The sequence below is a fragment of the Marmota flaviventris genome, chromosome X, assembly GCF_047511675.1.
Source record: "Marmota flaviventris isolate mMarFla1 chromosome X, mMarFla1.hap1, whole genome shotgun sequence".
In the NCBI taxonomy this organism is placed as follows: Eukaryota; Metazoa; Chordata; class Mammalia; order Rodentia; family Sciuridae; genus Marmota; species Marmota flaviventris.
The window spans coordinates 3,270,558-3,288,382 of record NC_092518.1 but is presented as its reverse complement, the minus strand read 5'-3'; the positions used below and the strand labels follow the sequence as shown (position 1 = coordinate 3,288,382).

Genomic DNA, 17,825 nt, shown 5'->3' with positions numbered 1-17,825 from the left:
AAATTGTAGTCTAAGAGGGAAACTCAAAACATTGAAATGAAAAGTGCTCAAATATATCTTTGAGTGAAAAAAAACAGACGACGGTAAAGCATCACGCAGAGGTGATGTTAAATGTTGTTAAAAAAATGTCAGGTCTTAATTTTTTGGGGGGGTAGGTGGGTACTGGGGATTGAACTCAGGGGCACTCACCCACTGAGCCCCGTCCCCAGCCCTACTTTGTATTTTATTTAGAGACAGGGTCTCCCTGAGTTGCTTAGGGCCTCGCTTTGGCGGAGGCTGGCTTTGACCTCACCATCCTCCTGCCTCAGCCTCCCGAGCAGCTGGGACCACAGGTGTGTGCTACTGTCCCCAGAGGATCTTAACTATTTCTACATAGTGTTGGTAATACCTCTTCAGGCAATAACACGTAACGACTCGTGTCTCCTTGCTCACTGGGTCATTCTGCAGCCGAGCAAGTAACTGGGCTTCTATACGGGGTCTCATGAGCACATCTGGCAATTGTGGAGAGAGCGTCATGCAGAGCTGGGCAGGTACTAGCAATTGCCCTACGATATGGGGCTTCCTCCCTTCCTGGACGTCTGTCTACCTCAAATTCCAAGGCTTCGCGGTGCATCTTAAGTTCAGGTCAACGGTGTTCTCTGATGGGATGATGGCACGTCCCTCCTGTCTACGCCTGCTGGCATGGGAAAACCTGCTTGTGAGACAAGAGTGGTTTAAGACCAGCCCCTCTCCAAAAGCTCCAGGAAGGGACGGTCGATACCACACTTACCTACGAAATAGGGGTTTGCAATGACGGGACTGGGGGCCATATTTCAAGGAAGCCACAACTAAGCCAGTGCGCGTGCAGGGGAATTAACGCCCCGTTAAAGTTACTGACTTAAGGGGCTTTTACCAACTTGTCTTTTGCAAGTGTGATCAAGGAGAGACTGGATAAGACTGTGTAAGAAAACGACTTGGACCACACACACACACACACTCACACACACTCACACACACACTCACACACACACACTCACACACAGAGCCTTTTCATGATCCCAAAAGGGGACTTTGTGGTACACCCGAGCACCACCATGCCAATGAAGCCGTCCAACGTGTGGCTTGAGCTGAGGTTTAATAATCGTGTCACGGATGCCTGGGGACTCAGAAGCGAACGGTGTTGGTGGTTGCATATTTAAAGTGCACCTCATCGGAGGAAAGAAGGACGCGAGGGGAAGGACCGGAAAATTCCGGAAAGGTCCGCGGGACTGACCTGTTCTGTTTCTCTTTGTCGTTTAATTAGTCTTTAAAAAAATACAAGAAAAATTTCCGATCTCTTTAGGAACCATTGTTACAGGGCATATGTGATTTTTTTTTTTTAAATGTTGCTCTTTTTCATTTATCATTTGAGCATTTTTTTCCCTAGAATCCACAATATTGAAAGCTAGAAAATATACTGTGAACTGATTAAAAAAAATGGGTACGACCCATGCATCTTCAGGATACTCGGTTTTTTACCATTTGTTTCGTAGGAATTCTTTCGGAATCTTGGGGACTTTGTATTTTAGATTAATGTAACACGTATTTTTTGTCTTTTTTTTTCAACCAGATTATTATTGATCCTTTCTCCTGACGTCAAGAAATTTTCAACTTCATGTGCTTACGTCTATTGATTTTTCGCTTTGATTTATCCATTCCGTGGTTTTTATGCACAGAAAGACTAACTCAACCGTTAATCAGGTAAATACGCCCCGATATGTTTTCTGCGTTAGTCTCACCGACCAAACTCAACCGGCAGGAAAGGTTTCCTGGGATCAACGAGGAAGAGACGCAGAGCCCAGAGGACGGGCAGGGCCGGGGAGAAGCCCAGCACACCACCAGACGCTGTTTTCGTGTTTGGGGTAAGGTTCATGGTCTTCTAGACGCCAGTTCACTATAAAACTAACGTCTCTGATCTTAAGCATCACGACTGTATCCCTTATCCCTCCCCTCGACCATTTTCCTCCTCCTCATCTCTTATTCATTGTCAAAGTTTTCTTCACCATCAGCATCATCACCACCATCACCATCAGCATCATCACCACCATCATCATCAGCATCAGCATCACCATGAGCATCTTCACTACCACCATCATCGTCCTCACCACCTCCATCACCACCACCACCATCACCACCATCACCACCATTAGCATCAGCATCAGCATCACCACCACCATCATCACTACCACCATCATTGTCATCACCACCATCATCACCACCACCACCACAACAACCACTACCATCACCATCATCACCATCACTATCACCACCACAACCACCACCATCACCACCATCACCATCATCATCACCACCATCACCATCAGCATCACCATCACCACCATCACCATCAATACCACCATGACCATTATCACTACCATCATCTCCATCAATACTAGCACCACCATCATCATGAAACCATCCACACCATCACTATCACCATCATCATCATCATCATCACCACCATCATCATGATCACCAAAATCACCATGATATTAGCACTACCATCACCACCACCAAAACCATCCATAACACCATGACCATTATCACTACCATCATCTCCATCAACACTACCACCATCATTGTCATCACCATCCCCACCACCACCACTACCATCACCATCATCACCATCACCGTGACCACCACCATCAGAATCAACATGACCATGACCATCATCACTACCACCATGACTGTCACCACCACCATCATCACCGTCACCACCACCACCACTATCATCACCACCACCACCATCACCATCACCACCACCATCACCATCACCACCACCATGACCATCATCACTACCATCATCTCCATCAACACTAGTGCCACCATCCTTATGAACAACATCCCCACCATCACCATCACCAACATTATCATCACCACCATCAAAATCACCATGGTCATCATCACTACCACCATCATCTCCATCAACACCATCATCATCATCATCATTATCAACACCACCACCACCATCATCCTCACCACCATTATTAAGTGCACGGAAAACCGTTAGCACAGTGCCAGAAACAAGCAACCTTATTCCCCTCCAGCAAAAGCTCATTCAATATGTCATCTATTCTTGGGTGTCTGCCTTGAAACGTCACCTTCACATTTCCACCATATTCTCCTCTGGGCTTCCTGTTCTATCATCAGTCTACCCTGCAGCTGATGGCGTGTGGATTTATGGATCGATTTTTACCGGAACGACACAAAGCCCACGTTTAAATGAAATGAAAATGGGCAGCACATTTAAGAATTCACTCCGCATCGTGCCCACTACCGCGGAAGAGGCTCTGTGGATGAATGCGGGGTGCATGATGTGCCCATCTCCCTCGCTATCATGGTCACCATCGCGCCTGCCCTCTCCCCGCCCAGCCGTCAACCTTGCCCTGAAAGTGAGTGGATTTACTCAGTCCTAACAACCCCAGCACGGCCGGGCACGGCTGACCTGGGGGTTCTCTGTCAAGTGGAGGCTCCCTGTGAATCTTCCATCTCCTCGAGACACAGAACTTGCCTCCCACCCATCATCCGATAGATCCAGGGAACCAGGACCGTCCCTTGCAAGGTCTTTTGGAGTCTCTCTTCCATGGCCAGCCAAGGCACTGGCTCCCATCTGCCCTCTTTCCCTCCCACCCTCTCCATGTTGCTGAGGCTGGCCTCCAACCTGTGATCCTCCAGCCTCAGCCTCCTGAGCTGCTGGGATGACAGGCGTGTGCCTAGCAAACCTTCATCCTTTATAAATCAGTTGTGGCTTTCATTCATAGCAACAGAAAACAGATTCAGGCTCATTGCTGATACCGACACCGAAATCCTCATCTGCAAGCAAAGCTGACGTCAGACACAGCCTGATAGGTTACGCCTTCTTGCAAATTCACCCGTTTGTCTTCAATCGGCCACGGCTTCCCCAATATCATGCACAACCCTTCTGAAATCGATACAGGCTGCATTCAATTTGTCCCTTTATTTACCCCTTTCTGATGCATCTCGAGTTGATCCTCCCTCCTTGAATTTCTCTGCCCCCCCCGAATTCCATCTGTCTCCACTTTTCTGTAACTTTACTCAAGACGGAAAGGTCACACACTGAATTGCAAGTTACTTATTGAGACACACAGCCCTGAGGTCCGGGCCACCTTCCGAGCTGAACAGAAGGTTGACCAAGAGAACGCGGGCTTTGTGGAGGCCTCGCGGTTTGCGAGAAGGCGAGAGAAGAAGGTTGACGTCTCAGCTTTTATCCTAGATCTAGATGGAGACAAACTGTGGGTGATGGGGTGCTCAGTGGCCTTCAGCATTTTGGCAGGGTGTCTTATCTAAGCCCGTGGCTGGGCCGTCATCTACATAGACGGGGGAAAGACACCCAGCCTCATTGAGGACCATGCTCTTAGCAATCTCTGGACGGGGCTTTGCAAACATCAGGCACCTGTCCTCTAGAATTTCACTTTAATTTTTGGTACTAGAGATCGAACTCAGGAGCACTTTGTCACTGAGCCCCATCCCCAGCCCTTTTTATTTTTGAATTTAGAGACAGGGTCTCGGTGAGTTGCTTAGGGCCTTGCTAAGTGGCTGAGGCTGGCTTTGAACTTGTGATCCTCCTGCCTCAGCCTCCTGAGCCGCTTGGGATGACAGGCCTATGCCACCACGCCCAGCGGGATCTCACTTTTAAAAGTTACTCATGGAGCACCTAGTATGCACCTGGTGTATAAAATTCTAAAAAGCGCTTTTCCCCATGCAACCTAACCCAGGGCAATTTTGCACCCATAAATGCACCTATAAACTGGGGGGGGGGTTATTTGCTGCACCCTGCACCCTAAGTTCCCACAACTATTTTATTCCAATCCTCCTAGAAGGGCCGCATTTGAAGATGGGCAACCCAGCAGCACCCCGTCCAGTGGCCAAACTCTGGATAAAATCATTCCGTGTATCGGAGGGACTCAGACCGTAGCTCTGCTTTCCATAAACAGAGATTTCTTACGATCCCTGGGACTCCTGTCTCCATCCCGAGCTCTTATGAAGGAGAACGTCTGATTTACTCTGCACCCCTGCAGAGGGGTGGACGCATGGCCATGTCTGCTGTGCATGTGTGACTACGCGTCAGGGGCAGTCCAGAGGCACTGAGAGCGCCCCGTCTCCCCAGAGCATCGTCATGGATGCACCCCTTCTTTCCTTCTGTGCCGAGCCTCTGCACGTAGCACCGCCCAGCCCTCAGCAGACCAGAGAGGATGTTGCCATCAAAGGAAAAGCAACCCTGAGACATGACCACCAACAGGGGCCAAGCCACAGATTCCAAGGCACTGACCACCTGAACCCGCGAAGCCTCCGGGAACCTCAGGACCTAGCTTGAAGGTCTCTTTTTTAAAAATTTTTTCTAGCTAATGAGAAAGACTCACCACTCTCCTCGGAAACTGAGACTCTCGAAAGTCAAAAACAAATAGACCAAAAAATTTGACCTGGACCCTGAGCCGTGGTTGGGATTTCTTTTGTTCCCCAGTAAGAGTCTTTCTTTAAAGGCAGACGTCCCTTTTAGCCTTGACCTACCCTGACCTGCTCGCGTTCCCTTCTTAATCACGTACAACTCGCTGAGTCTGACCCTGCCCACGAAGCTCCGGTACTAGCCCCAGGCTGGGAATGGACGCTGACTGAATGCCAATTCTGCTTAATGCACTGCAGCAGGGGGCACCAGGGTGGTACACGCTGCAGAGGAGACGGCCCTGGAAAAACCGAGGTATCCCTCCACCTGCTCCGTCCACCCCCCCGTCCTCCATGAACACGCCGACATCACGGTCCAAATGGCCCCGAGGACGGCCCTGACCTTCTAGGTGCCCACTTGGGGTCTTACATATTTATGCCCTCCCCCGACCCCAATGCCATGAGTTGGGACTGGAAATCCAACGTGGCCACGTCCCATGACCATGACGGCCTCAGGGGTTCCACGGCTGCAGGGGGTGGCCAGCTGCACCCATCTCCTGCGCCTGCCAGCCCTTGAGTTCTCATTGCGCCACGTCCCGGAGGGTTCTTCAATCTCTGTGGGGGGCCAACGGCTTCTCGTCGCTGTGGTCCCCTCCTGCACACAACGCCCAGGCACCCAGGTGGCAGCGCGTAATCGTGATTAATGAAGGAAGGAGTCCTTTCCTTGAGACTCTGTGCTGACCGTGCCCAGCCACGACCCGGTCTTTATTATGATGTGGACAGAAGGGGCAGAGGGGGTGTGGGCTTCAGGCTCAGGAGGGGACACCGGCCTGTGAACATGGAGGATGCATCAGGAATTCTGTCACCTGAGGCTGTGCACCTCACCTTTTGCAAGTCCCCCCTGCCTTACCCGAGGAACCCGAGGAATGAGAACGTGACATGGGGCCCCAGCAGCCCAAAGGGAAGGACATGTGTGTAGAATCCACGGCCAGGCGCAGGGCAGGCTGTCCCCAGGCAGTCACCGTGACTCCACACACAGCTGTGGAGCACCCCTGGAATCTGCACAGAGGTACCTGCCACCCGGGAGGCTGGTCTCCCCTGTAGGGTCCCACCGTGAGGCCCCTTTCCAAACCCCTGGGCTCTATCCGTGCGGCCAGCCTTTCTCCGGATACGACAACCACACACGCAGCTAAGAACACAGCAACCAAGTCCAGGTCCCAGGGAGGAACTGACCCCGGGGACAATGACATAATGAGACTTCTTGGTTATGCACGCGCCTTCCAGGTCCGCGAGACCCGGGGGGAGAAGGTCGCCACTGTAGCGCCCTCACATTTTTTGCAATAAAACCTGATGGACTTTCACCTCCAGGTAAACGGATGGAACTGGAAACTAACTAACACGCAAAGTGACCTAAACCAGTCCCCAAAACATCAAAGGCTGACACTGTGTTCTCTGATCTGCGGATGCTAATTCCCAATAAGGGGGAGGGTCTAGGGAAGAACTGAGGTGCTTCGGATCAGGCAGAGGGGAGTGAAGGGATGGGAGGGTGTGGGGCAGGGAGGACAGTGGAATGAATGGGACATTATGACCCTGTGTGCATGTGTGACCACAGGACCAGGGTGATGCTACACCATGTCCAACCAGAAGGAGAAGTGACACTCCATCTATGTAGGATGGATCAAAGTGCAGTCCACTGTCCTGTGTCCCTAATTAGAACAAATAAAAAAAAAGACGATTGTCCAAACCTTCCTTTTTAGCGTGTTTCAGTAAGACACGTAGGTAGGATGATTGAAAAAACAACACAAATCCCCGCGAGCCGCTCCCCTGGGTCCTCGGTAGCTCACCGATCCTGCGTCAGCTTTCCTCTGCCCAGAAAAAAATATTTCTTTTTAAGAAACCGCCTTCCGCGTGCTTTATGGCAGAACATCTCAGAATCTGCATGAGTCTCGTGAGTGAGGAAGAAAGGCCCTTCTGACAAACCTAAACGTGCTCTCAAAACACCCAGATGAACGGGACACACAGAGAAATTTATCTTTTGTTCAAACAGGAGAAAACCCAATTACCTCTTCCATCAGAGCCTGCAACAGATCTCAGAGGGAAAAACACTCTCCAAATCATCCGGAGAAGAAGAAGAAAAAAATGAAACCTAGTAGTAGAGCAACCCTGTGAGTAAGACAAAAGCTCCACGGAGATAATGTCCTCATTTCCTATTTTTTTTTTCCCAACTTACCATTGGTGCCACTCCTGTTCTTTGGCGGAGTCATCCTGTTCTTTATGCACAACCATCTTTTCCCAGCTGAGCATGTATCATTGCTGCTCGCCCCTGTTCTTTTGCTGAATCATCTGTTCTCTCAGCTAGAGGAGGAAGCTACCACCTGCCTACTCCGAATTCTTCAGAGTGGACAAACAGAAGACCCGGGGATTTTAGACATCGCCCAAGTTCATCAAGGGAGGCAGGAAAAATAGAGGACACTGGAGTGTGGGTGTGGTTGCCAGAGACGACTGGGATGCAAGACAGAATCCCGCGCCCCGTGATGGCGTATTCCTCTGCAAAATCCACATACCGTGGCCTTCCCTAATCCCAATGGAACAAATCAAGATTGCTCAGGTGAGCAAGATGACGACGGTACAGTTAGGATCCTTTATGGGCCTGGAGGACATACGTTATTTTGGGTACTGGGTGTTGAGCCCAGGGGTGCTTACCCACGGAGCCACATCCCCGGCCCTTTTCATGTTTTATTTAGAGGCAGAGCCTCACTGAATTTTTCAGGGCCTCGTTAAGTTGCTGAGGCTGGCTTTGAACTCCCGATCCTCCTGCCTGGGCCTCCCGAGCTGCTGGGATTCCAGGTGTGCGCCACTGAACCCAGTTTGCGGCATGCGTTTTTAATCTAAGTCTGAACGGGACAGTCTTCCTGGCTTCTTTTTTTTTGAAAAGAAATACAAATGCCTGGTCGCCCATGGCGTCCGGGTGACAGGGAGAAACTGACAAAGGAGAAGAGGGAGGTGGCCGCGGAGGCGCACGTACCCACGCTCCAGTCCATCTCCTCCACGCCGTCCCCGTAAGGCCCGTGCAGACTCTTTCTGGCGAACTCTCTGGAGGAGAAGTGGGCCGTGTGCACGTGGATGAACGACAGGAAGAGCAGGAATGGAGTCTCGGTGTGCCTGAGAGAGAGAGAGAGAGAGAGAGAGAGAGAGAGAGAGAGAGAGAGAGTCAGGGACCATAGAGGACATCCCCCTCCATTCTGATTAGGACCAGCTTAGCATTCAGGGACGCCATTTGGAAACGCACAGACGTCCACAGTGTCATTGCCTGATGTGGGCCCTTCCGTCGGAGGACAGGCCAGTCTCTGCAGGGTCCCCGGGAAGCAGCCAGCCCACTGTGACCCTCCACGGCAACAAGAAGGATGACATCGTTGAGACCTGAGCCCTGTTCTGTTTTGCATCAGCAGGGTCCCCCCAAATCTCGGCTTTGCAGCACTGTTCAGAGGTGGTACAATTGGATCACCAGGGCTATGACGTCATCAGTGGATTAATCCACTTGGTGGATTAATAACATGAATGGACTACTACTGGGCCGTGGGGCATGCCGAAGGTAGGGGAGGCCTTGGGGACTGTGTGTGTCCCTGGCTCCCTCTTGCCCCTCTCTCTGTCTCTCTGCTCCCTGGTGCCCTGTCCTGAGCTGCTCTCCTCCTCCAGGCCCTGCCGCCATCTTGTTCTGCTCCCCTTGGACCTAGAGCCGTGAAACCAGCCAACAATGGATCAAATTCTCTGAAACAGTGAGGCAAGGGATATCTTTCCTCCTGTAAGTTGTTCTTCCAGGCATTTTGGTGGCATGACATGTGGACATAGAGGTGCTGCAGGTACGGTGTGATCAGGGAGAGATGCAGTTTGGGTTGATTTATTTTACTCTTCCTTCTCTATATGGCAATTAACATGAACTCGGACATCGCGGAAAAAGCATTCACTTTGAAATACTCATCTTGCAGGCCATCTTCACTTTGGAGAGGGTAATATATATATTAAATGTGTGTGTGTGTTTATCTCTACTCACATACGTATCTTGACGTATTTATATGCATATTTATTTACGTGTCTACCTGTCGATCTATCCATGCTCACACCCATTGTACGCACGTGCGTGCACACACACACTCTCACACACCTTGGTACCCAGTGAAGACAGCACCTTGAGTTACCCACTGCGTCTGGCCACACCCTCCCAGCACCCACCCAGCTCCGGGGGGGCACCTGGGGTTCCTTCTGCACACCCCGCGGCTGGTGACCACAGTCGGGTAGGAACCAGGAAACCGAGGGCACCAAAGGCCACTCGCTGGAGTCACGTGGCCACTCCTGCAAAGGGTAGCGGTTCTCGCTTATGCCACGGTAAGCGAGGAATTCCATGCACCTCCATGATCCAATATGGCGCACGGAGACCATCCTTCCATAAGTGTCCACTGGAGGCCTGCTGTATCCGGGGGCTCTGCACCCACAGATTCAACCAACCTCGGGCCAGATGCATGCATTCGGGGAGAAGAAGAAGAGTCTCTGTGCGGAGCATGTACAGATCTTGTTCTTTGTCATTAATCCCTCAATAACACTAACAAGTGTGCGTTGGCGTGGCCCTAGGTGTTATAAGCCACAGGGAGACGGTTGAGATACGTAAGAAGACGAGCGTCGCTTACACACCAGCACCAGGCCATTTGAGGTCAGGCACCTGAGCGTCCGTGGACTTTGGATCTGGGACAGATCCTGCAACGAACCCCCCCACTGGACCCTAAGGGGACACTGTCTTCAGTTCAGCTGGGGATGGGGCTCAGGGGTTGAGTGTCCCTGAGTTCAATCCCTAGTAACAAAAAAATCAAAAAATAGGCCAGAAGGAGGGACTTCTCTCCTTCTAGGGAATACTCTAGGGGGATGCAGACGGGAAGCAGATCTGTTAAAAACGTCATTTGCAAGTTTGGGATTTGCTAAGGGACCCATTTAGGAAGCACCAGAGTTAGCCTTGATTGAGCTCAACTGAGAAGAATCAGCATCTACCTGACTTTTAATAACGGCCTCTCAAAGTGTGCACATCTATATTTAATAAGTCGTTAGGACTTACGTCAACAGGGCCTGGAGGAGAGACTATGCAAAGCAAACGTCCCATGAATCTGTGAACCTGACAGTTGGGTCCCCCTAAGCCACACCGATGACGCGGGTGGTACAAAGCCAGCCCTGTTCTGGGGGGCTCATCCTTCACGGTGAGCATGCATGTATTTTTTTTTTTAGGAATGAGTCAGAGTAATTTCTGAAATGTTCATGATTATCCTCAGCAAGAAGGCCTCCCTTTCAGGTCAATTTAGAGGGCAAAGCTGGCTTTTCACAAAGCAGAGTAACCGAGGTTTGTCTCCCTTGGGGCGAGAGGACTTAAAACGTGATTCTTGTTCCACCCACACACAGGATGACGCCTTTTAAAAATTCAACCTTCACTTGAACTAAAGAAGACACTGCTTTGTGAATACAATCATCAAGTTAAGCCAGGTGCGGTGGCACACGCCTGATATCCCAGCTATTCGGGAGGCTCAGGCCGGAGGATCACAAGTTGGAGGCCAGCCTCAGCAACTTAGCAAGACCTTGTCTCAAAATAAAAAAAAATTAAAAAATGGCAGGGGGTGTAGGTCATAGTAGAGTGCCTCTGGGTTCAATCCCCAGCATCGCAAAAACAACGACAACAAAGATCTGCCTAAATTCACCCATTATCACTCCTTTCTCATTGTGTGGTCATGATGGCTACGGGTGCCTAGGTGGTTTCTCAGGGATGCCGCGGGGTTTGCTCCATCTCAAACCAGATGCAATCATCAGCTCTTCAGCTGGACCTGCGCTGGGGTCCAACAGCTGCTTTTTAGGACATCAGGGGACTGAAAGCTACACTCCACCAATCTTAAAAAAAAAAAAAAAAATCCGGATTCCCAAATGCTAATGGTCAAAGCAGGTCAGACAAGGGCTATTTAATTGTGCCGGTTTCCGTGTGCGGGTTGGCATTTCCCTTGGTGATGCAGGAGTCTCTGGCTCTTGTAAAGGTTATCCTGTGGCAGGGTGATGGTGAATTTAGCAAGATGATTTCGCTTTCCCTTTTGCAGTCCTGGGGGTTGGACCCAGGGTGCTACCTGTACCATGCGTTGAGCATGCCGTCCGCGAACAACCATGAAGTCTGATCACGCACCCCCGGATACTCCATTCCCTTATCTCCCACACTTTTCCCCAAACCTGTTCCTTCACCCCATAAATATTCCTAACACCTGTCCCTCGGGGAGGCCGACTTGGAACTCGGTCTCCCATCTCATCACTTGGCTGCCTTGCGAACAGATCTTTTGCCGGGCTCCGTGGCGCACGCCCGTCATCCCAGCTGATGGGGAGGCTGAGGCAGGAGGATCATGAGTTCAAAGCCAGCCTCAGCCAAAGGGAGGCCCTAAGCAACTCAGGGAGACCCTGTCTCTGAATAAAACACAAAATAGGGCTGGGGACGGGGCTCCATGATTGAGTGCCCCTGAGTTCAATCCCTGGTCACACACACACAAAAAAAAATTAGATCATTTCTCTTTTGCAAGATAGACCCTCACAGTGATGGCTAGACTGAGAAAAGGGCACCGAGGTCTACTTGGTGACACAGTTACAAGACACAGCTACCGTCTCTTCCCTTGGTTACTCAGGCATTGGGTGCAGACTCTTGTGCTTGGAGCCAAGGCCCTGGCCCCGTGCAACGCCCCAGCTCCCTGCCCGTTAACGCTGACTGTGCCTGTCAGTAAACCTGCCCGAGAGACAGCAGAGGACATGGGTGTGCAGGACACACACAAGGACAATGTGAACGTCCTCGGTGCCTCATTGCACACCTGGCAGCCACCACCCAGGGGCTGGTCCCTGTCACGTCTGGTCCTGCACCTGAGTGGGATTCGCGGCGCACGGCACCGAGACCAGAGCTTTGAGACAGGACTCCGGACGCACGGGGAGGGCTGGGTCCCTTCTCCAACCCTGCAGCTCCCTCCTCTCTGCAGCGGTGACGTGGACCTCCTGCTAACTAGAGGGCACGGAGGAGGAGCCGGCTCCGGGGTCACCCCTCATCTAATTGTGCGGCCCTCTGAGAACAGAAGCACCCTCCACCCCAATTCATGCCTCAGGGAGAAAAGGAGGGGAGGAGGCAGCTCCTAGGCCAAACCATCACTTTCCTGCCTCGGAAATAGGTGCCTTGGATCCCGGGGCACGTTCCGGCTTTGACGCAGCCGACCTCATTTACGGGCATGTCACACCCGTGAAGCGTCTTGGCCCCGAGGGCTGTCACTCCCGCTCCCCGATCTGCAGCTCGCCGTGCACAGAAATCCCGCCAGCAACACGGCATGCACGGTGACGTTTATAAATAAGAGCTTCTTACGGCATCTCTGATGTATGATGCGCTGGGAGCCAGGCACACACACACACACACAAATGTTTTTAAAACTTTGAACACATCTAAATAAGATTTCTTTTTTTTTTTCTTGGTACCAGGGACTGAACTCAGGGGCACTCGGCCACTGAGCCCCGTCCCCAGCCCTATTTGGCATTTTATTGAGAGACAGGGTCTCCCTGAGTTGCTTGGGGCCTCCCTTTGGCTGAGGCTGGTTTTGAACTCGCGATCCTCCTGCCCCGGCCTCCGGAGCCGCTGGATGACAGGTGTGTGCCACTGTGCTGGGCTTAAATTGGGCAATTTTGAATTCAAAGGCACCTGTGTCTCACATCTTTGGGGGAAAAGATGCCGTGTCAACACTGCGCCGAGCCACTTTTGCTGTGACGCTTTGGCACTATCTGGAGGTAAATCTCTCGGGACTCTTGCTTGACATCTCTGTTGAATCAGGTAACTGGTAAAACACAAGAGGGCCATTTCATCCAAGTGTGATTTCTACCTCGTTGCTTTCAGTCTTTGCATGTTGAGACCATGCAAGTCAGAAGCATCTTTTTGTCAACAACATCACGGCCTAAAAATGCTAGTTTTTTTCCCTAATACCAGCCGTGTGAATCAGAGTCATGTACACGAGAACCATTTATTTCCAAGAGACAGAGAAAAAAAATCCCTTTCACTATAACTCAGTAACCGTAACCTCCAAGCACGGTGTTGTTGAAACTTCTCAAACCTCTGGTTCTGGGAGAAAATTGCAGAAAATCTCAATAGAATCCCAATAATCGGGTCAGGCTTCAGAATCGTAATATGATAATTGAAAACATTTTTGATTCTCTTCCAAACTCTTGCACTGAGAGACCACGACAATGTCTTGCTATGATGCCCCAGATTCACACGATCAAGCGATTAAGTCACTTCTGTAAAGACAACTTGGTCTCATAAAGGATTGGCCACAGAATCCAAGGGCCACTTAGGGACCGTCCTTGCACGAGAGATGGATATTTCTGAGACATTGCTGGGAAATGCAGACTCATAGAAAGATGCCCAGCTATTTGCAGCCGACCAATCCCTTCCGGGAGTGATGTCCCCCTTGAAATAATGACCTCCTGGTAGGCCCCGCCTCTTAAAGGGCCAACCACCTCTACTCTGCCAGACCAAGGACTGAGCCTCCACCGGCTGGATCTCCAGAGCCCACAAACCCCGTTCAAACCACAACAGACCACCAAGTCATGAGCACGTCTCTCTCAGAGCTGCGTTAAAGGATGCAGCCACATCCATGTTTATAGCAGCTCAATTCACAACAGCTAAGCTGTGGAGCCAACCAAGGTGCCCTTCAACAGGTGAATGGACAAAGAAAATGTGGGGGCTGGGGATGTGGCTCAAGCGGTAGCGTGCTTGCCTGGCATGCGTGCAGCCCGGGTTCGATCCTCAGCACCACATATAAACAAAGATGTTGTGTCCACCGAAAACTAAAAAATAAAATATTAAAATTCTCTCTCTCTCTCTTTAAAAAAAAAAAGAAAAAAAAAAGAAAATGTGGTACATATACACAATGGAATATTACTCAGCCTTGAAGAAGAATGAAATCATGGCATTTGCTGGTAAATGTATGGAGCTGGAGAATATCATGCTACGTCAAATAAGCCAATTCCCCAAAAAACAAAAGCCAACTGTTTTCTCTGATATGTGGATGTTAATTCACAATGGGGGCTGCACTAGGGAAGAATCAAGATATTCTGGATTAGGCAGAGGGGAGCGAAAGTGAGGGAAGGGGTATGGGGTAGGAAGGACAGTAGATGAATCCAACATTATTATCTTATGTGCATATATACGACTCCATGACCAGTGTGATTCTACGTCACGTACAACCAGAAGGAGAAGTCATGCTCCATTATATGTGATGTATCAAAGTTCACTCTACTGTCATATATAATTAGAACAAATTTAGAAGAATTTTTAAAAAGTGTGTTTCACAATTAAGTCCCAAATATCCAAGACCACGGACCAAATGGGATCCCCCAGACCCCAAACCATTGCACACGTCACACAGTTAATTCACGGAGATTCTGGGCTCGAGGATCGGCCTAAGATATTCTGGACCTTTCCATCTGTTTAGACCCCAAGGTCATCGTCTGTCATTGTGCACATCTCAGTGGACCCCGAGGTGACTCCCGGGGCCTTTGGTCACCTGCTCGAGGGGGTCCTCCCGAGGGGAGTCCCCTTAAGGCACAGCCTGTGGGTCCTGCGTCCCCCCTGCAGAGACCCGGCCAGAGAAGCCCATTGGGCGCGGATGGGACATGGGTCTAGAGAACCTTCCTCCCTTTTTGGATCAAGCCAAGGGCTTCCTCTCCCCGGGGATCCCCAGGCGCACAGGGGACACCCACCGTCGTATGAAGCTGGTGGCCTCCGCCGTGAGCCTCTGGGTGAGGTTGTCGAAGGACAGTGGCTGCTGCGTGACGTCGTAGTTCCTCATCAGGAAGCAGTTGAGCGGCCGGAAGAAGTGCAGGAAGCAGAGGAACAGGAGGAGCACGAGGGCCACCAGGAGCAGGAGGCCGAGGAAGACGGCCAGGGGCACCCGCAGCAGCCCCAGGCAGCGCAGCGCCCCCAGGGTCAGCACGGCCAGCCCGATGACCTGCAGCGGGACGGACACCAGCCAGCGGTGGGCCGAGGCGAAGACCGTGCCCTCCCCCGGCTTGCAGTCCCTGAGGTTGGTCGTGGGGATCCCAAAGAACTCGTCGAAGCCGTGACGCAAGGGGTGGTGGCAGAAGTCGGTCTTGTTGTGACAGTTCATGCCGAGGTGCCACTTCCCTGAGAAGACAAGTGGCGGGGACAACTTGAGTCCCGGGCGTGTCGGATCCACGCATCCCCCCCCCCCAGAGGAGAAGGGACCTGGAGATTCAAACCAGCAAACTACCCACAAGCAGAGAAACCAAAGAGCAGCCACAGAACCTTCCGGGGTCCTCCCCAGACCTGGGCGCAAACCGTGCCGTAAGAACAAATCTGAGGACCCAAAATCGAGTTCTTTGGGTATTAAATGCGGGAAATGAACCCTGACTCTAAAGCTACCTCAGGGGCATGAGGAAGTCACACCCAGTGGCTCAGCAATCATTTCAAAACGTTTTTATAAAGTATTAATCGTGTCACCAAATGAGTGGGGGGCAGGGAGAAAGATAATAGGGATTTTTTTTTTTTCTGGTACCAGGGGCACTTAACCACTGAGCCCCATCCCCAGCCTTTTTTATATTTTATTTAGAGACAGAGTCATGCTGAGCGGCTTAGGGCCTCGCTAAGTTGAGGAGGCTGGCTTTGAACTTGCGATCCTCCTGCCTCAGCCTCCTGAGCCGCTGGGATCACAGGTGTGCCCTACCGCGCCTGGCTACACCATCTGGGATTCATCAGGTGAGCAGCTTAAAACCAATCAGTAAGCACAAGGGGACATCACTCAGGTGGATGGGACCGTCTCCCAGAACTGAAAATATGATAGGACGGTGCGTACGTGTAGGTTTGTAAGCATCCTCTGTGCATGTCCAGCTGTTTGTCTATCATCTGCCATGACTCTCTCCGCCGCCATATTATCCATCATCTGTCTACTGATCACTGGCTCATTCACGTTTCACCCCTCTATCCATTCTTCCTTCCGTCTGCCCGCCCATCCATTTATCATTATCTACCCACCCGCCCGTCTACTTCTCCCATTCACACTATCCGTCCATCATCCGTCTATCCACTCTGTCCACCCACTGTAGGTGTGCATTACCTTTCTGTACTTCCATCCATCCGCACATTTTCTATCTCCTCTTCCATCCACTCTATCTATCTATTTTCTAACTACTCAATCCTATCTAACCCATCCCTATCTATCTATCTTTCTATCAATCATCTATGCACTATTGTATCTGTCCATCCAACCACCCACCCATCCACTCATCCATCCACCCATGCACTCATCCATCCACCCACCCATCCATCCATCCACCCACTCATCCATCCATCCATCCACTCACCCACCCATCCATCTACCCATCCACCTATCCATCCATCCATCCATCCGTCCATCTGTCCATCCATCCATCCACCCATCCATCCATCCATCCATCCATCCATCCGTCCATCCATCCACCCATTCATCCACCCATCCATCCTGTCTACTCTACCCTATCTATCTAATCCATCCATCTCATCTATCTGTCTATCTTTTATCCATGCACTATTTATATGTATGTGTCTGTTTGTCCATCCATCCATCCATCCTCTATCTATTCTATGCATCCACCATACCTGTCTGTCTTTCCATCCTCCCAGCAATTCTCTATCTATCGATCCACTCTATCTATCCATCCATCTACAACGTATCCCCTCTGTCCATCCACTAGATATATGGGTCTATCCATCGTTCATTCTATATTTCTCTATCCACTTTACCCATGTACTCTGTCCATCCATCCCTTTATTCATCAATCCATTTTCTACCTGCTCTATGCACACTATATCTATCCATCCATCCATTCTCTATCTACTCTGTGTGTCCACCATATCTATCCATCCATCCATCTATGCATCTATTATCCATCTATCCATCTATCATCCATCCATCTATCCATCCATCCATCTATGCATCCATCCACCCATCCATCCATCCATCTATTCATCCATCCATCCATCCATCCTTCCATCTATCCATCTATTCATCCATCTATCCATCCATCCACCTATCCATCCATCCTTCCATCCTTCCATCTTTCCATCTATTCATCAATCCATCCATCCATCTATTCATCCATTCATCCATCCATCCATCTATTCATCCATCCATCCATCCATCCATCTATCCATCCATCCATCCATCCATCTATTCATCAATCCATCCATCCATCTATTCATCCATTCATCCATCCATCCATCTATTCATCCATCCATCCATCCATCCATCTATCCATCCATCCATCCATCCATCTATCCATCCATCCATCCATCCATCCATCCATCCATCCATCTATCC

At 50.6% G+C, this 17,825-nt stretch overlaps 1 protein-coding gene across 3 annotated transcripts in view; it reads right to left on the bottom strand.

Moving 5' to 3' along the window:
* LOC114106838 (steryl-sulfatase) overlaps positions 1 to 17,825 on the bottom strand; it is a 103,451-nt gene that overhangs the window by 30,447 nt on the left and 55,179 nt on the right. For all 3 annotated transcript variants that reach the window (XM_071606586.1, XM_071606585.1, XM_071606584.1), the window contains exons 6-7: positions 15,211 to 15,634; positions 8,444 to 8,580 (exon numbers count right to left, since the gene is read on the bottom strand). In XM_071606586.1, the coding sequence (XP_071462687.1) occupies positions 8,444 to 8,580; positions 15,211 to 15,634 (561 nt within the window). The remainder of the gene's footprint in view (positions 1 to 8,443; positions 8,581 to 15,210; positions 15,635 to 17,825) is intronic.